At 34.6% G+C, this 24,503-nt stretch overlaps 5 protein-coding genes across 6 annotated transcripts; all 5 read right to left on the reverse strand.

Annotated features, from left to right (window-relative positions):
- Positions 1 to 1,944: 1,944 nt before the first annotated feature.
- Positions 1,945 to 2,779, reverse strand: LOC123210905. Its single transcript, XM_044629400.1, has one exon. It carries the CDS (start codon positions 2,603 to 2,605, stop codon positions 2,090 to 2,092), a length of 516 nt encoding a protein of 171 aa, XP_044485335.1. The 5' UTR covers positions 2,606 to 2,779; the 3' UTR covers positions 1,945 to 2,089.
- A 1,945-nt stretch (positions 2,780 to 4,724) lies between these two features.
- LOC123210702 (probable GABA transporter 2) lies at positions 4,725 to 7,921 on the reverse strand. The gene is made up of 7 exons (XM_044629183.1): positions 7,840 to 7,921; positions 7,510 to 7,740; positions 7,098 to 7,195; positions 5,791 to 5,977; positions 5,517 to 5,647; positions 5,185 to 5,421; positions 4,725 to 5,114 (listed from the first exon to the last, which is right to left on the reverse strand). The coding sequence occupies exons 1-7, from the start codon at positions 7,919 to 7,921 to the stop codon at positions 4,725 to 4,727; spliced, it is 1,356 nt and encodes a 451-aa protein (XP_044485118.1).
- A 195-nt stretch (positions 7,922 to 8,116) lies between these two features.
- LOC123212397 (probable GABA transporter 2) lies at positions 8,117 to 12,357 on the reverse strand. The gene is made up of 8 exons (XM_044631519.1): positions 12,280 to 12,357; positions 11,950 to 12,175; positions 11,632 to 11,862; positions 10,624 to 10,721; positions 9,362 to 9,548; positions 9,102 to 9,232; positions 8,751 to 8,987; positions 8,117 to 8,678 (listed from the first exon to the last, which is right to left on the reverse strand). The coding sequence occupies exons 2-8, from the start codon at positions 12,032 to 12,034 to the stop codon at positions 8,289 to 8,291; spliced, it is 1,359 nt and encodes a 452-aa protein (XP_044487454.1). The 5' UTR covers positions 12,035 to 12,175; positions 12,280 to 12,357; the 3' UTR covers positions 8,117 to 8,288.
- A 570-nt stretch (positions 12,358 to 12,927) lies between these two features.
- On the reverse strand, positions 12,928 to 18,292 carry LOC123210706 (probable GABA transporter 2). Its single transcript, XM_044629186.1, has 5 exons — positions 18,211 to 18,292; positions 17,881 to 18,111; positions 16,894 to 16,991; positions 13,400 to 13,651; positions 12,928 to 13,329 (listed from the first exon to the last, which is right to left on the reverse strand). Exons 1-5 carry the CDS (start codon positions 18,290 to 18,292, stop codon positions 12,940 to 12,942), a joined length of 1,053 nt encoding a protein of 350 aa, XP_044485121.1. The 3' UTR covers positions 12,928 to 12,939.
- Positions 18,293 to 18,539: 247 nt separating this feature from the next.
- Positions 18,540 to 22,602, reverse strand: LOC123210952 (probable GABA transporter 2). 2 transcript variants are annotated; one of them, XM_044629449.1, is made up of 7 exons: positions 22,321 to 22,602; positions 21,976 to 22,206; positions 20,952 to 21,049; positions 19,699 to 19,885; positions 19,467 to 19,597; positions 19,116 to 19,352; positions 18,540 to 19,043 (listed from the first exon to the last, which is right to left on the reverse strand). In XM_044629449.1, exons 1-7 carry the CDS (start codon positions 22,376 to 22,378, stop codon positions 18,654 to 18,656), a joined length of 1,332 nt encoding a protein of 443 aa, XP_044485384.1. In that variant the 5' UTR covers positions 22,379 to 22,602; the 3' UTR covers positions 18,540 to 18,653. The 2 variants fall into 2 exon arrangements, with proteins under 2 accessions (XP_044485384.1, XP_044485383.1); XM_044629448.1 differs by having other exon boundaries at positions 22,294 to 22,600.
- Between the last annotated feature and the right edge of the window lie 1,901 nt (positions 22,603 to 24,503).

The following is a 24,503-nucleotide window of genomic DNA, read 5'->3' on the forward strand; positions in this document are numbered from 1 at the left end:
TTGTTGGCAAGAAAAATGTTATAAACTAAAGGGTGAATATTGTCATCGATATGATAAATAATATCATAAAATAGATGGACATGTCAATCTTGGAGCCAAGTTATCTAGCTAAATCACTCATTTGAGATTACTCATTTGAACTTGACAATATATTCAATCCAATTTAATTAGGAAACGGTAAATTGGGTTGCAGTGCTTATCCACAATCCCTCCAGCTTTTGACAATAATATCCTAGTTTTCAGGTGTGACTTGCCTTTTGTTAATTAACGGCTACCAGAAAGTCGATGAGAATGACCTCTAAGCTCACGGAATTGGACAGGTTGAATGGAACCATTAATCAAGCTACGGACAAGTCATTCCTTGCCCGACAGGTAATTTAAAGGTGTTCTTATCCCTGGCAATAAGAAAGCTAGCCATGGTAATATAAAGTAAAGTGATTCAAGGCCAAAGCTTCGCGCCATTTATCTGCTCAGGTAAAAATTAGATTGCGACAACCAAAGCCGATAATCAAACAAATGAAATCAAAATTAATATTAAGAATAAGATGAATTTACATGGTTGGGTTAATAATATTGTTCACATTTGTATTGGAGCTTCTTATTCATTGAATACAATCTTATATTTATATACAAGAGTTCAAGAAAATATAATTATAAATAGGCGAAAAGTCTTATTCCCACCCTAAGTTTATTGAAAACCCAAAGTAGTATTCGTTTATTTTTAAATATTCAAATACTCATTTATGAACAATTTTTTTATTAAAATTCTCAGTTAGGATTAGAGGTAAAATTGTTATTTAATAAAAAATTAAAAAAATAAACATTTATCACAATTTCCCTCCTCAATTAAAAAATCTCACAATTCCCACCCCTCCCACAATTTCTTCAAAGTTTGAAAAATGGTTATTTCCACCTTAGGTTTTTTCTTCTCCAACAACGATTTCTTGCTAGCCATCAACCAACCTTCCCTTCTTCTTTTCCCTCAACTGATCGTCTCCTTCCATCTTTTGTTGGAGACGAAAATCATCATTTTTGTCTTGTCTCAAACGAAGATAAATGATTTTCATCTAAGACCTTCATTTGAGACAGAGACAACAATTTTTGTCTCTGATAAAGGCAAATTTGGCACAAGGAGAGTCGACTAGTAAGGGAGAAGAAAAATGGAAGGTTGGCCGATGGCTGAGAAGAGTGAGTCACCAAAGGAGAAAAAACCAAGGGAAAATTATGAGATTTCAAACTTTGAAGAAAAACTTGAGGGAAAATTGTGAGATTTTAAAATTGAGGGGAGGAAATATTATAAAAGTTTAGTCTTTTTGAATTTTTTTGTTCAATGATGATTTTACAATTAATGTTAACTGAAATTTTTGGTAGAAAATTACTTATGGATGGGTGTTTGAGTTTTTTAAAGTTAACAAATACTAGTTTAAGTTTTCAATAAACCTTGGATAGGAATAAGTCTTTGGCCTTATAAATAAAATCATCATCAGAGTTTCATCCCTTATCCCGGTCGGGAGGCTACACCCATAAATGACTCTTGACCAATCCGGCAAATATTAACTCTTGATATAACTTATATATGTTTTTGGCTTCTCATAATTTAGTGTTTGGGTCAAGTTGATTAGAGTTAATTCAAATCAAACTTAGTCTAAATACTGGCTGGTTTGATTTTAGTTCAAATTTATTATGGTAAGTTCAAATTGATTAGAGATTACATCAAAAGGTACATAGCAAGAGAAATAGTATTATAAAGGAATAAATAGTGTCATACTGAAGGAGAATTCAAACCAAATTTATGCATAGCTGCCTATTCGAATTTGCTTCAAATAAAACCTAACATCAGTTTCAATTGAATTGATTTGGTGGAGTCTACCCCTAAATTAATCTGATCCATAAGACTCATTATCGTGGACATCATAAACCAATTATTGGAGAAACCAGTTAAAATAGACTAAGAAAATGCCAAATTTCAGAACTTCTACGCTTACGTAATCATAGTTTAAGGAGATAACCCTAAACACAGGAACATCTAACACGTAAAACAAGTCTCAAAACAAAGTACTATACGAATTTAACAAATATTTTATCTATATTAAGCACAAGAAATAACAATATTAGAAGTAGCTGTAAATCTCTCGGAAGGTGTTCTCTTTGCCAAAGAGTTGATCTCCGGCGAAAGCCCACCAAAATCAATCTCTGGCACTTCCGGGATCGTCGTAAGAGCTCCAGTCTTATCATAATAAACGCTGTATTCATCACGTGAACGCTGCCGGATCCTTAACATGGCACTAGAACTTTGCTTAGACTTGAACACCGATTTGAGGAGCTTCTGAACAGACCTAGAAATCTTGGAAGAAGAAGAAGATTTTTTGGGTGGTGGTGGAGGAGGAAGAGGAAGAGGAGCTCTATGATCAGGTAAATGAGACATGGATAAACTTCTTGAAGCAAGGGCTGAATCAAGTTGACGATTGAAAGAGTTGAGCTCAAAGGAGTCATAGAGAGAGCTGCCACAGTCCCAAACCACTGGCTTCTTGGCTTCAAGGTGGAGGTGGCGCCTTTGAGTTAGAACTTGAAGTTTCTCCAAATTGGGATGCTGAATCTTTTCCATGTTTACAAGGTGAAAGAAGATAAAAGAGAGAGATGGGGTTATAAGGAGATCGATTTTGAGAGAAAGAAGCAATAAAGTCTTTGATTTTGTATTGTCTGGTGAATAATCAGCCGCGTTAGTTGGGACTTGAAATAGGCAAATTAATTTCTTCACGGCCTCTTCACATGGACCATGAATTCTCCATATTCCTGCAATGAGCTTTCAGTATATAAAGTCTGCATTTAATAAAAGATGGTTGGACTTTGATCATGCATGTCATATGTTGCTTTGTTAGTGATAACAATATTAAATTTGTAGTTCAGAGAGAATTTGGTAATAGTTTGCCGACTTGGGCAGCCGTCGGTGGCCAATAATTTTTTAGCCATATGTACAATTGCTTGTGAACGGAAAAGAAACTTGATTTGCTAACATGTGTACAATTAAGGTTGAATTTAATTCAAATCGAACATAAATAATATCTAATTTGATATTAACTCGAATCTAAAAAATAATTAGTTTAAAATTGATAAGTTGAGATTTGAATTTGACTAAATAATTTAATTTCATATTTGATTTGTATCAGTCTCAAATTCAAATGTTAAGATTGGTTCAACCTTAATTTATTTTATAAAATTAAGTTCAATATTTAATTGGAAACTTTAAGCCTTTTACACGGGTTGATTAGTTGTTTTTGTTCGTAATTAAGTTTTTCCTTGCTTCAGCATATCAAAATAATCATGTACACATTTGGTTTCTTTATAGTTTCTCGTCTGTGGTCCTCCTTGATGTAAGCGAACTGCTTCTTTACTAAATCTTCCTGACAAAATGGGTTGAATATTGAATTATCTAGCACACCAAAAACATCGACAATAAACATTATAATAATACTAAGATCTACGTCTAACCGGAGTGAAGAGTTCAAGAAACAGGAAAATTGGAACCAAATGAGCTCTAAAACATATGGCATTGCTAGATTTTATTCAGAGGAGATTAGGATTCAAGCAAATGTTATTAAAACGAAAAAAAAACCTTTCCCATCAATGTTCAACTCCACATTTCTATAAATAAACTTGAATAGAAACACTAATTTTGGACTAATTTTTTCAAAATTAACCAGTTTGATGGTGAGCTTTCCCCGAAAAGGTGATCAAACACCGCAAAATGGGTTAAAAAAAGTAAAAAATAAAAAAATGGAACAACTAAGTAGCAATGTGTACGCAAAGTTTTTAGCGTGTGGAGTGGTAGACTAATTTAATTCCTTGATATGCGTCAGTTAAGAGTGCAATCAGTGTGAAGACGTTGGAAAAATGTGATTACTATAATATTTTCCCATTCTTGTATGATCTGTCAGCTTTATTCAAGTTTCCATGGGATTTTGATATAGAATTTAACGGAGTATAGAATTTCCTTCCTCATGGTAAGGATCCTGGATCCATGATTCCAATTTTCAAAGGATCGTACTGAGAACAGAGAATAGGTGAATCCGGAACTTTAAGCCAATGCTTATATTAAGAAAGCCAATCGGCGGGAGAAAATTATGAGAAGGTCATTCTTGATTTTAATAAGAAACCAGATATTAGTACAAGAATTCGAATATATTTTAATTAAAAAAAATATTAGATGACATCAATATTTTGCCATTGTTCATAGACAGATTTTGCCTATAATAAGACTTCATATGCTACCGAAATGAGTAACAATAAAACTAGGAGTGGATATTTCTGAGTTGGTTTAACTTGACTCCACCACTAGGCTCAAATCTCAACCTAAATTAATTTTTAGTTTAATTCCAAATTTATTTATTTGATAATATTAGTTATTTTATTGATAATATTATTTATCTTATTAATAATTTTCTAATGATATATAATAATACATCAGCATTAAATACTTAGTCGTTAGAATTTGTTTTGTTAATATACTTGTCTACTCTGTTGAGAGAGTTTAGTTTCTAAATGTTGCAACTAAAATTTCTTTTTATTCATTTACAGAACAAAAATGTGAGCACAAAAACTCAGATACTAATTTCACTCAATCTGATCAATGTTCTAATACTACTACTTATTCACACCAAAGCTGAACTTTCTCTGAGCACAACGAGGCCAACTCAATTTATTCAGTCGGAGATTTTCATTTATGCTCAGCCCACCACAGTACTACTAAACAGCTTAAACTTATTGGCATCAACAATCAAAGTCCTTACTGAGGAGAATGTACCCATTAATCCTACACCAGTGAAAACAACCATGATGCTACTATTGATCCAGTAGACCAAGGAAGATTTGGAAGGTTTGAAGCTCATATTGTAAAGAAGCATTGGGAGGACAAAGTCTAGGGGAATAAACCCAATAGCTCCTATAACTCCATTTATGTCTCCAAAGAAAGGAAGCATTGCTGACATGAATCCACAGAACATCATGTACAGCGTCCGAAGAATTAACCTAGGGATCAGGTTTCTTTTGGAAAACTTGCCTTGTTTTACATCAGCTGATTTCTTCTCCATGATCTCAAACGCTACTTGAGCATAAACCTGCTACACATTGTAGAAAGATTACTTAAATGGGATTAAGCTGCATGCAAGAGTGTATATGAGAGCTTACCAAGCCAATGGCTAAGAGCTGAAGAAGAAGAAATACAACAGCGGGAACAATAAGTGAAGTTGGAGCCAAGGCATGTCCATTCTCAGGCAGTAGGCTCTTAAGTACATTTGATTCAGCTTTGTTCCCAAACGCCCAATACCCAGACGATGCTGCCGAGTAGAAGGTGAAAATAATGACACTGTAGCACATTATAAGGCCTTTCGCCATCTTCCCAGTAACAGGTGGGGCTAGAGTTGCCTGTGTTCATAGCATTCCAAACTTAAAATCAAGAAGCAAACATTGCATGACTCCTCTGTGCAGTTAAATCTTACAAAAAATTCAGTTAAGGTTACCTGAATTTCAGGTAGTATACCATTTCCGAAAATAGCGGCTATTATGGAGATTGAAGTGAAGGCACTATAAACCCTAGCTGATACTGAAGATTCCAAGGTATATTCCTTAGTCGGAGCATTTTTGGAACGACCTGCACAGGGCAAAGTAAAGTTTGTTCAAATCCCTATAGGGAAAAGGGAAAATACTAGAAAGAATTGTATAAATAGTATCATCGGAATCGGCCGAACCACCCGCTTGAGACTTTAGGAACAGAGAATATAATGAATTCTATACCTGCAATAATACAAGCAGCAACTACAAGGGAAGCGTAGCCCAAGCTAAGAAGAAGAGAGCTGAGGCTGATGTGTCTGAGTGAATGGAAACTGGGAAGCTGAGAGAACAGTATCATAACAAATGTCACCATGGCTACGAATTCGTACAGTTTCAGGCACCCATTTGGCGAAAAGTACGAATACAATATCTATTCACATTTAAAGAGGCAAAATTAACAAAGAAAAGAAAAATTGGAATGGCTCCAAATATATAAAACTTGGTATTTTGATGTGAACTCTTATAAATAATTTTATGTTATTATTCATTCTCCAATTTTATGCTTGGTATATATTTTTCGGTCCTAAAATTTGATCTAAGTAACCTTTAGTCTGATAAAATCTTTAAGAAATGACCCTTTTTTGAGAATCAAATTATAAAACAACCCATCTTTAATTATATTGTCTTTGTAAACAAGACTTTTTATGCCAAATTTTGAACGATTTTACCATTTTATATCAATTCACTTAACTTCATTCTTCTCTTTATTGTTTTTAGAAATTATTTGTACATATCTAGGGTGGTACTATGTTCATATGTGCTTAATATAAATGAAATATTTCATATTTAGGGGAAAAAAACTTGTTTTAACACGAATTGGAAAGCTTTTTATTTCCAAAAAAACCAAATCAAACAGCTTGAGTTTGATCATTGAGTCAAGTCGCTTGAGTGGGGTTTTTTATATTTTATTAGAGGGGATAGTGAAATATTATATAATAGATTATATATGTGTGAATCTATATTATGTATAAACGTTAAAAAAGTCTACTCTTTTGAACCCAATTAAACTTCATACTTTAATTTATTCAAAAGTGAATTTTCAACCTAACTTAAATTAGCATGATTTTGTCCCTTTTTTAATACATTAAAAATATTTTTAACATACATTTCACATACCCTTCAACACTAACTTCTTTTGAAATATCAACCAAACAGATTATAAAATTATACATTTCAATCTTAAATCAAAAGTCTTATCTTCATTTTCATGAAAGTAACCATGTTCTCATTTGTTTAAATATAAAAGACGAAGAACTCAATTTTAATACATAAATGGTATACATTTATGTATATTATTATATGTTCGGATACTCATTCATATATTGTCTTTAGAGTTAATCCAATCAAATGATACCTTCCACTGTTCGTCCATAAAATAGTATTGTATTTGATATCTTGGATTTTTTTTTGCTTTAAAGGGTGCACTTGCTAAAATTTTCAACTTATAAACCTGAAATATTACTATCCCTCTTTCAGGTAATTAGCAATACCTGGATGCTCTGCGATGCAAGCAAAATAACTCCTATTCCAACCCCAGTATTGATGGCTGTTTGAATAAATATCACAAAATAAAACATCCATCCAGATCCTGCAAGGCAGAGGCACCACCAGCTTAATTAGAATATGCGCAGTGCAAAAGCCAAGTGTTCACCAGCACTACTTCTATTAACTTAATTTAGTCCAATTTTCTTTTTAAGTTGAAAGCAAAAACCCATGTTTCACCAGACATCTATCTGGTGAGGGGGAAGATCTGATTCTATCAGTGGTGACTAATTGATAGGTGCATTCCGGTTTTTAAAACCTTGAGCAGCAGTAGTATGGATTAACTTCAACTCAACAACTATAAGGATAAAAGACTAGATAAGAAGGCAAGCATGTATATAAAATTGTTTAAAGTGTTACCTAAAACATCGGCAGCCAGCTCCCGGAATCTGATATGACGACGACCGGCATTCTCACACTCCTCTAGCACCTTTGACATCAGAAAGTAAGCGTAAAACGTCACAATCCCCATCACCGTTAAACACGTAAACCCCAGAACCCATCCAAGTCCTCTGAACACAAACGGTAACGCCAATATCGTCGGTCCCACTATCGCCGTCGTCAGATGAAAACCCGCGTGCCACCATTCCCCTAATCATATATTAAAAAAACAGTACACTCTTTAATAAAAATATATTAAAGTTGAAAACGATGAAGAGTGTCCTCATGCAATCTTCTAGAGCTGCAGACCTTTTGACTCGAGAACAAAAACGGCACCAGCGTCTGCTTGTCGGCCGTACAAGGGGAAGGATTTATGAGGAGGATCTGACATTTTTTTAAGGATGTATATGTATTTTTTTTTAATAGAATGCGATCCAACAGTTATGGAGGATTGGGTTTGGAATAACTGCGGGAAAGTAAATGAATGATGATTTGTACGAGAAACTGAAAAGATACTTAAAAGACTTGAAAAATATTTTAGTTTGAAATGGTGGCGATACAGAATCCTATAAATGCGCAATCAAAATAGAGATAAGAGAGAATCAAGTTCACATTTGTTACAAATCTACTCAAATCCAGAATGATTAGCTCAACATCAGTAGTTCAATAATCAAGATGCGTAGTTAAATGTTCTTATACAACTTAATTGATAAGGGCTACTCAATTTTCTCAGTAGCTCAGAGTTTTTTCATTTTTCTTTAGTCCACTACATCACTACTAAAAAGCTTAAACTTGTTGGCATCGAGAATCAACTTCCTTGTAGAGGAGAATGTACCCATCAATCCTGCTCCAGTGAAGACAACCATGATGGTAATATTGATCCAGAAGATGAGGGACGATTTGGGAGGTTTGAATGTCATGTTGTAAAGAAGCATTGGCAGGATGAAATCTAGAGGGATAAATCCAATTGCTCCTACCACTCCATTAATGTCTCCAAAGAATGGAAGCATTGCTGCCATAAATCCACAAAAGATCATATATAGCGTCCGAAGAATGATCCTGGGGATAAGGTTTCTTTTCGAGAACATCCCTTGTTTTACATCAGCCGATTTCTTCTCCATGATCTCAAAGGCCACTTGAGAGTAAACCTGCGTCGTCACATTGTAGAAAGATTATCTCATTTAACCAGAAAATGGAACTTAGTATATCTGTGAGCTCACCAAGCCAATGGCAAACAGTTGAAGAAGAACAAACACAACTGCAAGACCAACAACCAATGTAGGAGCGAAGGAAGGTCCATTATCAGGCAGTAGGCTCTTGAGAATGTTTGAATCGGCTTTGTTCCCGAATGCCCAATACCCAGAAGCTGCTGCCGAATAGAAAGTAACAAAAATGACACTGTAGCACATTAGAAGCCCTTTAACCATCTTCCCAGTGGCAGGTGGAGCCAGAGTTGCCTGGTTCGATAGAACGATCAAGTTAAACTCAAGAAGCTTACTCACAGCATTTAGCAAACATTGCTTCCATGGCTCTTCTGTGCAGTTAAACCAATATGTCATAGCTAAGTGTACCTGTATTTCTGGTAGTATACCATTTCCAAAAATGGCAGCTATTATGGAGATGGAAGTGAAGGCACTAAAAAGCCTAGATGATTTTGAAGATTCAAGGGAGTAGTCCTTTGACGGAGCATTTTTAGAGAGACCTGTGGGACAAGTAAAATTAAGAAACATATTTAGAGACAAGCACATCAGCCAAACCACCCAATTGGAATTTTATATATGGACTCTTGTCCCATGAAGCCACAACAGGAATTTCGGACGCATTTCTATACCTGCTTTAATACAAGCACCAACTACAAGGAAAGTGTAGCCCAAGCTTAGAAGAAGAGAAGCAAGGTTGATGTGTCTGAGTGAGTGGAAAGTAGGCAGTTGAGAGAGAACTATCATAACAAATGTTACCATTGCTATGAACTCAGACAGTTTCAAAGTCCCATTTGGAGAAAGGTCCGAGTACATTATCTATTCACATCCCAAAGCCACATTAACAAAGAAGAAACAAAAATGGAATAACAACAAAAGAATAGAGCATTATATTTCTGATATGCTAATATTGTACACAATATTGTTACTAAATCCTTTCATGTCCGCTGTACCTTCTTACTTGGCAATTTCGTAAAGCAAATGTCACAGATCACTGATAATTAAGCCAAACCAAACACAGAAATGAATGGGACCTCTAGTCTTATCAGAGGTAGTTGAAAGAATTGACAATATAAAAACCCATCCTTATCCTTCGTCAACCCACTATTAAAAATCTAAATATTTATTTATATATTAAATTTTATTGTTATTATTAAGGTAAAATCATTATTTAATAAAAATATTTAAAAAAACTATAAACTTATCACATTTTTCTCCTAAATTTAAAAACTAACAAATCCCCCTCTCCCCCCCCCCCCCCCCAACTTCCCCTCACCCAAACTTTCAAAAATGATTATTTTCCCCCTAAGGTTTGCATTTTCTCCCTTACCACTTCTCTAAAGACTGGAGTAAGCCAACCTCCTCCCTCCCATTTTCGAGATGAGGACAAATCATCGGTGACTAAAGGTTGGTCGATGATTCATCAACTAAGGCACAAATAGGTTAGATGAAGCTTAAACTCTTTGTCTAACCAATTTGTGTTGGTTGACGCACAAATCAGCTGATGTGATTTGTGCAACGCATGGATCCTCTTTGAAAATTCGTCCTCGTCTGGAAGATGGAAGGATGGAGATTGGTCAGCTCTGGTCATCGGAGAAGCAATAAGGAAAAAATGCAAACCTTAGGGGGAAAATAATCATTTTTCAAACTTTGGGTGAGGGGAAAGAGGGAGAGAAAGAGAATTGTTAGTTTTTAAACCTAAGAGAAAAATATGATGAATTTATAATATTTTTATTAAATAAAAATTTTATAACTAATGATAATAATAAAATTTAGGGTATTTAAATTTTTGTTAATTATCAGAAAAAAAAATAGGTTTGCATCAAACCTTGGGTGGAAAATAGTCATTTGACCTTCAGAGGTTTATACTTTATATCCCGTAATTAGCAAGTACCTGGAGGGACTCCGATGCAAGCAAAATTGCTCCTATTCCAACTCCAGTGTTGATGGCCGTTTGAATAAGTATAACAAAATAAAACATCCACCCAGATCCTGCAAAACAACACACAAAGCAAAAGGTCCCGGCTTGATTACGCTGTGTCCAGCGAATTGCCTACTCGTCAAAATTGGAATTTGATTCCACACCAACGCTACTTTGTAGTTGACGTATTTCTTGTTTGATGAATAAAGTTAAATTGATGCTGTCCTTTCGTCTTTGAGATTCCCCACACTAATTTAATGATTAAGCATCTTTTACGGTATTTTTTTTAAGACCCGAGAACTGCTATAATGGCGATTCTAATAATATTCGCAGTAATTTTGTTTAATTATTAAATATAAAATCCAAATATTATTTAATCAAAATTGAATTTCATCCAGTTGTCACACACTCTAACATTAGCGTAATGATTTGACTGAGATAAATTGATGGTCGTGTACCAAGGTGGTTCGGTCGAATCAACCATGGTTCACCATAATCCAAATGCTAAAATTGAAGGTGCGATTAACCCGAACTAGGCTGGCAAGGGTTTCAATTATGATTCAACTCAAATTAAACTAAATTTAAATTTAAAAATTGATTTAATTCACTTCAAACTTTAGCCCAATAAATTTAAATTGAACTTAGAATTGCCTAATTTTTCATCCCAACAAAACTCAAATAAAGTGCATTCAGACTGAATTTGGTTCATATCCAGTCTAATCTTAGTCAGATTGGTTGCACGGGCTGTTCCGGTACAGATTTTGAAACCATGATTTATTTTTCCAAAGTGAAACTGCTCAGTCAACTTTAAGTAATTAAGTTTCATAAATTCCGGAAACCACCACTCGGATCGTTCCACTTTTTTACTCTAACCAGAATGAAAGTTGCAGAAAACTCATAAAACGTCTCGTTATTTCCAAAACCAGCCGCAGTAGTATGGTTCTGGTTCGACAACAGTAACGACAAAGTCAACAGACATACCTAAAACGTCGGCAGCCAGCTCCCGGAATCTGATGTGGCGACTACCAGCTTTATCGCAGTGGTCCAGCACCTTCGACATCAGATAGTAAGAGTAAAACGTCACCAACCCCATCACCGTTAAACACGTAAACCCCAGGCACCATCCAAGCCCCCTGAACACATACGGTAACGTCAATATTGTCGGTCCCACTATCGCCGTCGTCAGATGAAACCCGGCGTGCCACCACTGCCCTATTAATAATAATTTTAAAAAACACTTATTTTTAACTAAAATATTTAGGTTGAAAAAAAAAAGTTAGAAATTGTCAACAAGTTGACCCTTTGATTGGAGAACAACAACGGCACCGGCATCTGCATCTCGGCCAGACTCCGGGAAGGGTTCCGCATGAGGAGTATGTGTCATTGGCTTCTTGGAGCTGTCGAAGTACAGCAGCCACGATAGCTTAGCAAGCAACTGGCTCGCTTTGAATGTGGCTCACTGGGACTATATATAATAACGAACTAGCCGAGGTGATAATTGAATGAAACAGTTTTGCAGGATTGGCTTTGGACAAACAGAGGGAAGACGATGATGAGCACGAGAAACCGGAAGGAACATAAAAGACGAGAAATATTTTGGTTTTGGGAGGAATTGCGAAATGTGATTACCTTATTCCTTGGATGTGATTGTTGGAAAGCTCCTCCATTCCACCGCATCGATAAAGTATTAAAAATAATAAAAAATAAGATAAATACGATGCCCACCTTTATTTTAACCTACTAAATTCTCAAATTACAAATTTCGCAAAAACAAGTACGGAGAAACCAAAAGGCATAAATATCATTTTCCCTCGTAAAACTTTGAAAAACATAGGAAGTAAAAAAAACATCAATTGTATTGAGAAAGATGTTATCTAATTAAAATTACACTAAACATGTGTGATCCAATAAGATCACTCTTTCTTGGGTGTAATCTTGATAAAATAGTATAATTCTATTGAAAAAGTAATATGTACATAATTGAATACACAGATAATATGTTATCTTTTACTTAATCATATGAAGTTAAAATTACTCAATCACATACTATGTATGTACATATGCGATTTCAACTAATAGCTTACAGTTTTCGTGTGTGAATTAATTGAATTTAATGTTCATAATTGATTAGTGTAATTCGACCTAAATATACATTTTCAATATCAATAGTCAAATCTTATTAGATTGTCTTGACAACAACTACATTATTGACAATATGATAATTTTACAAAAGTAACCTATCCAAGTTTTAGTTCAATCTCAAAAGTACATCTGCGATAGATGAAAAACTTAAACTTTCATTAAAATTGTATATAAGGACAACTTATGGGCATCAACAGTCAAAGTCCTTACTGACGAGAATGTACCCATTAATCCTACACCAGTGAAAACAACCATGATGCTACTATTGATCCAGTAGACCAAGGAAGATTTGGAAGGTTTGAAGCTCATATTGTAAAGAAGCATTGGGAGGACAAAGTCTAGGGGAATAAACCCAATAGCTCCTATAACTCCATTTATGTCTCCAAAGAAAGGAAGCATTGCTGACATGAATCCACAGAACATCATGTACAGCGTCCGAAGAATTAACCTAGGGATCAGGTTTCTTTTGGAAAACTTGCCTTGTTTTACATCAGCTGATTTCTTCTCCATGATCTCAAACGCTACTTGAGCATAAACCTGCAACACATTGTAGAAAGATTACTTAAATGGGATTGAGCTGCATGCAAGAGTGTATATGAGAGCTTACCGAGCCAATGGCTAAGAGCTGAAGAAGAAGAAATACAACAGCGGGAACAATAAGTGAAGTTGGAGCCAAGGCATGTCCATTCTCAGGCAGTAGGCTCTTCAGTACATTTGATTCAGCTTTGTTCCCAAACACCCAATACCCAGACGATGCTGCCGAGTAGAAAGTGAAAATAATGACACTGTAGCACATTATAAGGCCTTTCGCCATCTTCCCAGTAACAGGTGGGGCTAGAGTTTTGAACGATTTTATCATTTTATTTCAATTCACTTAACTTCATTCTTCTCTTTATTGTTTTTAGAAATTATTTGTACATATCCAAGGTGATACTGACAGGACCCATCTCGACCTGCTAAACTCGTAATATCCGAACACTCTTATGAGACTTAGAAGGTCAAGACGAATCCTGTAAAGCTGCTCAAATATTCCACAAAACATACACACACATATATAAATACATCTTAATTTCCATTCAAACATGAGAATAAGTTTTTGTTAGGCTCTAGCCATTCAATTTTTTTTTTTTTTTTTGCATAACTTCACAAGATCCACATACACAACAAACATGACACCGACGGAAGATATTCTATGGTGGCACAACCCTGAAGATGTCCTAAAGGGGAAATTTCTATAAGGGTGAGTTAAAAGCTCAGTGAGTGGACAGTTATAAAACAATTCTAGAATAACTGAATGCATATATATAAAAGGAACATATAACAGTTTCATAATATCTTAGCCAACTAAGATGTTAAATTTCTAAGAAGAAATTGAACCATCGCCACTAAAATAAAATCATTTATTGTTGATAATTAAGTTTTATTAAGAAACACCGTCCTTGAATTACTACTGGAGTTTTACCAAAAATAATGGAATGTTAAATTTCATGAAAACGTCGCAATAATGATAAAAATGCTTGGGGAAGCTCATATTTAACTAGAAAAATTGATTAGTAACCATTCATATTTATTTCTTTCTTAAGATGAACCCCTTCCCAAAACAATAACTTGAGCTGTACACCACCACTCATATTCTCAAGAAGAAATCTGTCATACCTAATGAGTATCCCCTACACAGGCAGAACGAGGAAAACTCTCATACCCTACATCTTGTAATCTTGCTCGGGTAAATAAAATTTGTCATACCTGATATAAAACACTGTACAAGCAGAACAATTGAAATTTGTCATATCTGGCATAAAACACTACACAGACAAAGCAATTGGAATCTGTCATACCCGACATAAAGCACTACATGGGCAAGCACTTATCACATGATATGCATTTGCCGAGAATATTTGAGTGTTACCATCTTTTAATGTCATATTCATTACACAATAACTCACTAATAGATTTAAAATACTCATTATCAAGTAGTCACGCTCTCACCATATTGAATAAATATATTAACTCTACATCTAACTACAACACCAATTTGATAACCTTCAACAATATACCCATCCCATCACTGAGTTAGACCAACCACCTAGTCACATTCATTATTGAATTAAGATTCTTCAGTTCTACAGTTACGCATAATATTAATAATAATTTATTCAGCAATTTCAATCATCCATAAAATTGAGTAATATAACCTTCAGCTGTACAGCCTTACAAAATAACAATCCAAATAATATTAGCAAAGTTCAGTCTCTCATAGAACAAAACTAAATATCCAACTCTACAACCACAAACAATATCAATAAACAATTTATTCAGCAATTTCAATCTTTCATGGAAATGAATAATAAAACTTTTAACTATAAAATCTCATTATATATATATATATATATTCAAATAACATTTAGCAATTTCAATCGCATAAAACTGAACTAAACATCTTTTAGCTGTACAACTATACACGATACCAAATCAATCAACTCTTAACAATTTCCTTCACCCGTCAAACTGAACTAAATACCTTCCGACTTTATAGCTACACAAAATATCAACATAGTAAATATCCAAATTTCAGTTAAGTCATAACTAAATTAAACAACTTTGGCTCCCCAGCCACACATACAACATTAATTAAATTAACCTTCATAATTTATAATAATACACAACATTGGATTAGTGGGCTTTCACTCTATGGTTACCCACGATTAAAATCAACTACATGCATAATATTCTATTCTTTATAAGAGATTTCATAAAATCAATAATATCATTTGTCAAGGATTTAAAATAAAAATATAAAATTTTTATAAAATAAAATTTCAATTCAAAGATTGTTTCCCACTCACAGATTTGAGTAGACTCAAAGCCAGTGTTGAAATTCTCTACGAATCGCTCCTCCTTTCTTATCTTTTCTCTTTAATTTGAAGCAACATGTTAGAATTTTGAAAATCCCCAATTTGAATAATAATTTAAAACCTAAAACTAAAATAAGGGGAAAATGGGTACCTTTTCTCCTTTCCCATCCATTTCCTTTTCTATTTCCGTCTTAACCTCTGCTTTCCCTTTTCCTTCTTCTCTTTCTCACCTCTGCTTTCCCTTTTCTTTCTTCTCTTTCTCGCCTCTGCTTTTGTTTTTCTTTCTTTCTTTCCTTTTTTTTTAAAGTAAGTCTAAAGGCCTTTTCCTTTATTTAATGTTTCAATGGAAAATTTCCCTTAAACCCCCAGACATTTGCTTCATCTTTTTACCCCAAATGTTTTCACTACTATCAATATTACTTCTTTTATATCATTTCTCATTTAAAGCACCCTACCAAAAATATTGGGCATTTTAGATACTATGTTCTTATGTGCTTAATATAAATGAAATATTTCATATTTAGGGGAAAAAAACTTGTTTTGACACGAATTGGAAAGCTTTTTTTTCCAAAAAAAAACAAATCAAACAGCTTGAGTTTGATCATTGAGTCAAATCGCTTGAGTGGATTTTTTTATATTTTAGTAGAGGGGATAGTGATATATTATATAATAGATTATATATGTCTGAATCTATATTATGTATAAATGTTTAAAATGTCTACTCTTTTGAGGTCAATATTATTATACCCCAATTACAAGATCAAACTTCATACTTTAATTTATTCAAAAGTGAATTTTCAACCAAACTTAAATTAGCATGATTTTGTCCCTTTTTTATACATTAAAAATATTTTTAACATACATTTCACATACCCTTCAACACTAAATTCTTTTGAAATATCAACCAAACAGATTATAAAATTATACATTTCGATCTTAAATCAAAAGCCTTATTTTCATTTTCATGGAAGTAATCATGTTCTCATTTGTTTAAATATAAAAGGCAAAGAACTTAATTTGAATACATAAATAGTATATATTTATGTATATCATTATATATTCAGATGCTCATTTATATATTGTTTTTAGAGTTAATCCAATCAAATGGTACCTTCCACTGTTCATCCATAAAATAGTATTGTATTTGATATCTTGGATTTTTTGTGCTTTAAAGGGTGCACTTACTAAAATTTTCAACTTATAAACCTGAAATATTACTATCCCTCTTTCAGGTAATTAGCAATACCTGGATGCTCTGCGATGCAAGCAAAATAACTCCTATTCCAACCCCAGTATTGATGGCTGTTTGAATAAATATCACAAAATAAAACATCCATCCAGATCCTGCAAGGCAGAGGCACCATGTGATACCCCTAAGCGAATCCCACATCGACAAAGCACGGGAGAGATGTTGGGTCTGTGTGTATTCTGTCTATAGATCCCACATTGGTTAGTGGTGAGAGAATTGGATTGATTAAATAGTCTGTGAGCTCCTTAACTGTTAAGACGCGTTTTGGGTTGCAAAGCCCAGAAGCAAACTCATGATGGACTGTGTATCCAAAGTGGACAATATCTTGACAGTGGGCCGGGCTATTGGACCTGGGGTGTTACAAACGGTATCAGAGCAACTCCGCGTGTCCTCTTGAACGATGGTGGGGCAAACCTCAGCGAGGACGCTGAGTCCCGTAAGGGGGGGTGTATGTGATACCCTTGGCGAATCCCACATCGACAAAGCACGGGAGAGATGCTAAGTCTATGTGTGTTCTGTCTATGATGGATCTCACATTGGTTAGTGGTGGGAGAATTGGATTGGTTAAATAGTTTGTGAGCTCCTTAACTGTTAAGACGCGTTTTGGGTTGCAAAGCTCAGAAGCAAACCCATAATGGACTGTGTGTCCAAAGTAGCCGGCTATTGGACCTGGGGTGTTACACACCACCAGTTTAATTAGAATATGTGCAGTGCAAAAGCCGAGTGTCCACCAGCACTATTTCTATTAGCTTCATTCAGTCCAATTTTCTTGTTAAGTTGAAAGCAAAAACCCATGTTTCATCATACATCTATCTGGTGAGGGGGAAGATCTGATTCTATCAGTGGTGACTAATTGATAGGTGCATTCCGGTTTTTAAAACCTTGAGCAGCAGTAGTATGGATTAACTTCAACTCAACAACTGTAAGGATAAAGACTAGGTAAGAAGAAGGTGAGCATGTATATAAAATTGTTTAAAGTGTTACCTAAAACATCGGCAGCCAGCTCCCGGAATCTGATATGACGACGACCGGCATTCTCACACTCCTCTAGCACCTTTGACATCAGAAAGTAAGCGTAAAACGTCACAATCCCCATCACCGTTAAACACGTAAGCCCCAGAACCCATCCAAGTCCTCTGAACACAAACGGTAACGCCAATATCGTCGGTCCCACTATCGCCGTCGTCAGATGAAAACCCGCGTGCCACCATTCCCCTAATCATATATTAAAAAAACAGTACACTCTTTAATAAAAATAGATTAAAGTTGAAATCGATGAAGAGTGTTCTCACGCAATCTTCTAGAGCTGCTGACCTTTTGACTCGAGAACAAAAACGGCACCGGCGTCTGCTTCTCGGCCGTACAAGGGGAAGGATTTATGAGGAGGATCTGACATTTTTTAAGGATGTATATGTATTTTTTTTTTAATAGAATGGGATCCAACAGTTATGAAGGTTTGGAATAACTGCGGGAAAGTAAAGGAATGATGATTTGTACGAGAAACTGAAAAGATACTTAAAAGACTTGAAAAATATTTTAGTTTGAAATGGTGGCGATACAGAATCCTATAATTGCGCAATCAAAATAGAGATAAGAGAGAATCAAGTTCACATTTGTTACAAATCTACTCAAATCCAGAATGGTTAGCTCAACATCAGTAGTTCAATAATCAAGATGCGTAGTTAAATGTTCTTATACAACTTAATTGATAAGGGCTACTCAATTTTCTCAGTAGCTCAGAGTTTTTTCATTTATCTTTAGTCCACTACATCACTACTAAAAAGCTTAAACTTGTTGGCATCGAGAATCAACTTCCTTATAGAGGAGAATGTACCCATCAATCCTGCTCCAGTGAAGACAACCATGATGGTAATATTGATCCAGAAGATGAGGGACGATTTGGGAGGTTTGAATGTCATGTTGTAAAGAAGCATTGGCAGGATGAAATCTAGGGGGATAAATCCAATTGCTCCTACCACTCCATTAATGTCTCCAAAGAATGGAAGCATTGCTGCCATAAATCCACAAAAGATCATATATAGCGTCCGAAGAATGATCCTGGGAATAAGGTTTCTTTTCGAGAAAATCCCTTGTTTTACATCAGCCGATTTCTTCTCCATGATCTCAAAGGCTACTTGAGAATAAACCTGCGTCGTCACATTGTAGAAAGATTATCTCAATTAACCAGAAAATGGAATTTAGTATATCTGTGAGCTCACCAAGCCAATGGCAAACAGTTGAAGAAGAACAAACACAACTGCAAGACCAACAACCAATGTAGGAGCGAAGGAAGGTCCACTATCAAGCAGTAGGCTCTTGAGAATGTTTGAATCGGCTTTGTTCCCGAATGCCCAATACCCAGAAGCCGCTGCCGAATAGAAAGTAACAAAAATGACACTGTAGCACATTAGAAGCCCTTTAACCATCTTCCCAGTGGCAGGTGGAGCCAGAGTTGCCTGGTTCGATAGAACGATCAAGTTAAACTCAAGAAGCTTACTCACAGCATTTAGCAAACATTGCTTCCATGGCTCTTCTGTGCAGTTAAACCAATATGTCATAGCTAAGTGTACCTGTATTTCTGGTAGTATACCATTTCCAAAAATGGCAGCTATTATGGAGATGGAAGTGAAGGCGCTAAAAAGCCTCGATGATTTTGAAGATTCAAGGGAATAGTCCTTTGACGGAGCATTTTTAGAGAGACCTGTGGGACAAGTAAAATTAAGAAACATATTTAGAGACAAGCACGTCAACCAAACCACCCAATTGGAAGCCACAACAGGAATTTCGGACGCATTTCTATACCTGCTTTAATACAAGCACCAACTACAAGGAAAGTGTAGCCCAAGCTTAGAAGAAGAGAAGCAAGGTTAATGTGTCTGAGTGAGTGGAAAGTAGGCAGCTGAGAGAGAACTATCATAACAAATGTTACCATTGCTATGAACTCATACAGTTTCAAAGTCCCATTTGGAGAAAGGTCCGAGTACATTATCTATTCACATCCCAAAGCCACATTAACAAAGAAGAAACAAAAAGGCAATAACAACAAAAGAATAGAACATTGTATTTCTGATATCCTAATATTGTACACAATATTGTTACTAAATCCTTTCGTGTCCGCTATGCCTTCTTACTTGGCAATTTCGTAAAGCAAAGGTCACCGATAATTGAACCAAAACAACACAGAAATGAATGGGACCCCTGGTCTTATCAGAGGTAAGTGAAAGAATTGACAATATGAAAATGTATCATTATCTTTCAGAGTTGACCAAATGACTATCATGCAAACTCTACTTTACTTATTCAAAATCGAAATACTCATTTACTTATTAAATTTTATTATTATTATAAAATAAAATTATTATTTAATAAAAATATTTAAGAAAATTGTAAACTCATCATATATTTCCCCTAAATTTAAAAAATAACAATTTCCTCTCTTCCTTTCACCTAAAATTTAAAAAATAACTATTTCTCTTTTAAAATTTATATTTTCTTTTTTATCGCTTCTTCGAAGATTGAACCTCCTCCCTCTCATCTCTGTGACGAGGATAAATCATCGACCAGTAAGAGATTGGTTGACGATTCATCAATTGAGGCACAAATAGGTTGGACGAAGCTTAAAATTTTTATCCAACCAATCTATGTGTTGGTTGACAAATCAGTCAACGTGATCTGTGTGATGCACGGATCCTTGCCGATGATTCATCTTCATTTGGTAGATGAAAAGGTAGAGGTTGGTCGGCTTTTGTCACCAGAGAAGCGACAAGGGAAAAATGCAAATCTTAAAAGAAAAATAGTCATTTTTTAAACTTTGAGTGAAAAGAATGTGAGAGAGAGGAAAAATTGTTAATTTTTAAATTTAGAGAAAAAATATAATGAATTTATAATATTTTCAAATATTTTTATTAAATAACAATTATGAAATTTAATAGAATTTAGGGTATTTAAATTTTTGCTAATTACCAAATGAAAAGTTTTTTGTATCCAACCTTGGGTGGAAAATAGTCATTTGGCCTTCAGAGTTTTATACTTTATATCCCGTAATTGGCAAATACCTGGAGGGACTCCGATGCAAGCAAAATTGCTCCTATTCCAACTCCAGTGTTGATGGCCGTTTGAATAAGGATAACAAAATAAAACATCCACCCAGATCCTGCAAAACAACACACAAAGCAAAAGGTCCCGGCTTGATTACGCTGTGTCCAGCGAATTGCCTACTGGTCAAAATTGGAATTTGATTCCACACCAACGCTACTTTGTAGTTGACATTTCTCTTATTTGATGAATAAAGCCAAATTGATGCTGTCCTTTCGACTTTGAGATTCCTCACACTAATTTAATGATTAAGCATCTTTTACGGTATTTTTTTAAGACCCGAACCTATGTGGGATTGGTTGAACTGCTATAATGGCGATTCTAACAATATTCGCAGTAATTTTGTTTAATTATTAAATATAAAATCCAAATATTATTTAATCAAAATTGAATTTCATCCAGTTGTCACACACTCTAACATTAGCGTAATGATTTGACTGAGATAAATTGATGGTCGTGTACCAAGGTGGCTCGGTCGAATCAACCATGGTTCACCTTAATCCAAATGCTAAAATTGAAGGTGCGATTAACCCGAACTACGCTGGCAAGGGTTTCAATTATGATTCAACTCAAATTAAGCTAAATTTAAATTTAAAAATTGATTTAATTCACTTCAAACTTTAGCCCAATAAATTTAAATTGAACTTAGAATTGCCTAATTTTTCATCCCAACAAAACTCAAATAAAGTGCATTCAGACTGAATTTGGTTCATATCCAGTCTAATCTTAGTCAGATTGGTTGCACGGGCTGTTCCGGTACAGATTTTGAAACCATGATTTATTTTTCCAAAGTGAAACTGCGTAGTCAACTTTAAGTAATTAAGTTTCATAAATTCCGGAAACCACCACTCGGATCGTTCCAGTTTTTTACTCTAACCAGAATGAAAGTTGCAGAAAACTCATAAAACGTCTCGTTATTTCCAAATCAGCCGCAGTAGTATGGTTCTGGTTCGACAACAGTAACGACAAAGTCAACAGACATACCTAAAACGTCGGCAGCCAGCTCCCGGAATCTGATGTGGCGACGACCAGCTTTCTCGCAGTGGTCCAGCACCTTCGACATCAGATAGTAAGAGTAAAACGTCACCAACCCCATCACCGTTAAACACGTAAACCCCAGGCACCATCCAAGCCCCCTGAACACATACGGTAACGTCAATATTGTCGGTCCCACTATCGCCGTCGTCAGATGAAACCCGGCGTGCCACCACTGCCCTATTAATAATAATTTAAAAAAACAGTTATTTTTAACTAAAATATTAAGGTTGAAAAAAAAATGTTAGAAATTGTCAACAAGTTGACCCTTTGATTGGAGAACAAAAACGGCACCGGCATCTGCATCTCGGCCAGACTCCGGGAAGGGTTCTGCATGAGGAGTATGTGCCATTGGCTTCTTGGGGCTGTCGAAGTACAGCAGCCACGATAGCTTAGCAAGCAACTGGCTCGATTTGAATGTGGCCCACTGGGACTATATATAATAACGAACTAGCCGAGGTGATAATTGAATGAAACAGTTTTGCAGGATTGGCTTTGGACAAACAGAGGGAAGACGATGAGCATGAGAAACCGGAAGGAACATAAAAGACAAGAAATATTTTGGTTTTGGAAGGAATTGCGAAATGTGATTACCTTATTACCCTTGGATGTGATTGTTGGAAAGCTCCTCCGTTCCAACGTATCGATAAAGTATTAAAAATAATTTAAAAAAAGAAAAACGCGATGCCCACCTTAACTTTGGCAAAGTCACATTTTAACCTACTAAATTCTCCAATTACTAATTTCGCAAAAACAAGTAAGGAGAAACCAAAAGGCATAAATATCATTTTCCCTCCTAAAACTTTGAAAAACATAGGAAGTAAAAAAAACATCAATTGTATTGAGAAAGATGTTATCTAATTGAAATTACACCTTCTTGAGTGTAATCTTGACAAAATAGTATAATTCTATTAAAAAAGTAATGTGTACATAATTGAATATACAGATAATATATTATCTTTCACTTAATTACATGAAGTTAAAATTACTCAATCACATACTATGTATGTACATATGCGATTTCAATCAATAGCTCACACTTTTCGAGTATGAACCAGTTGAATTTAGTTATCACAATTGATTGGTGCAATTCGACCTAAATATACCCTTTCAATGTCGATAGTCGAATCTTATTAAGTTGCCTTGGCAGCAACTACATCATTGACAATATGATAATTTTACAAAAGTAAAAGGCCAAAAGACTCTTTCCCACCCAAATTTTATCTGCAATAGATGAAAAACTTAAACTTTTATTAAAATTGTATATAAGGACAAAATTTTCATTTAACAATAATATTAAAAAATATATAATTTTATTTTATTTGCTCCTTCATATTTTAAAAATTAATATTTCAACCTAGACCTCAATAGTATAATTCTATTGAAAAAGTAATATATATAATTAAATACACAAATAATATGTTATCTTTCACTTAATCACATGAAATTAAAATTACTCAATCATATAATTACACAAAAAGTAATGTGTACATAATTGAATATACAGATCCACATGCAATCATATACATAGTTTTATTGCTATTGAAAAAGTGTAATATGCAATTTCAACCAATAGCTCACACTTTTCAGGTGTGAATTAGTTGAATGTAGTGATCATATTTGATTGGAGCAATTCGACTTAAATATACCTTTTCAATGTCAATAGTCAAATCTTATTAGTTTGTTTTGGTAATATGATTATTTTGCAAAAGTAAAAGGCCAAAAGACTCTTTCCCACTCAAGTTTTAACTCAATCTCAAAAGCATATCTACAATAAATGAAAAACCTAAACTTTCATTAAAATTACATATAAGGACAAATTCTTCATTTAACAATAATATTAAAAAATATATAATTTTATCTCATTTTTCTCTTCATGTTTTAAAAATTAATATTTTAACCTAGACCTTAACTTTGAAAAATGATTCCCCCCCCCCCCCCCCCCCAACAAAAATCCCTAGATATTTCTTTACCTCTCTTTCTGACCACCATTGATGGTTGGATACCCTAAACTTTGCTGGATAATAGAGACTCATCTAAAATGGATGACCCTTGTCATCTAAATCTAATGATGGAGCATCGTCTTGGTGAAAATGGATGACGATGACTCTTTCGGTTGTTGGTGAAAATAACCAAATTTTAGGTTTGGTACCTAGGGGAAAAAATAAATTTTTTAAAATTTAATCCTGGGATGAAATTGTTAGTTTTCAAACTAAGAAAGAAAAATGGGATATCATTTTAATTATTTTAATATTACTAATAAAACAACAATTTTACCCCCTTTAATTCTAATAAAAATTTGCAAGTGTCTTTGGTGGGTATTTGGGGTTTTATCTATCGCGGGTATATTTATCATTTCACTAAAATTTGGGTGGAATATAGTCTTTTGGCCAGTAAAATACTAATAGGTCTCTTTCTGACCACTGTTGATGGCTGAATACCCCAAACTTTGCTGGATAACAGAGAGTCATCTAGAA

This window comes from Mangifera indica, chromosome 3 (genome assembly GCF_011075055.1).
Source record: "Mangifera indica cultivar Alphonso chromosome 3, CATAS_Mindica_2.1, whole genome shotgun sequence".
Lineage (NCBI taxonomy): Eukaryota > Viridiplantae > Streptophyta > Magnoliopsida > Sapindales > Anacardiaceae > Mangifera > Mangifera indica.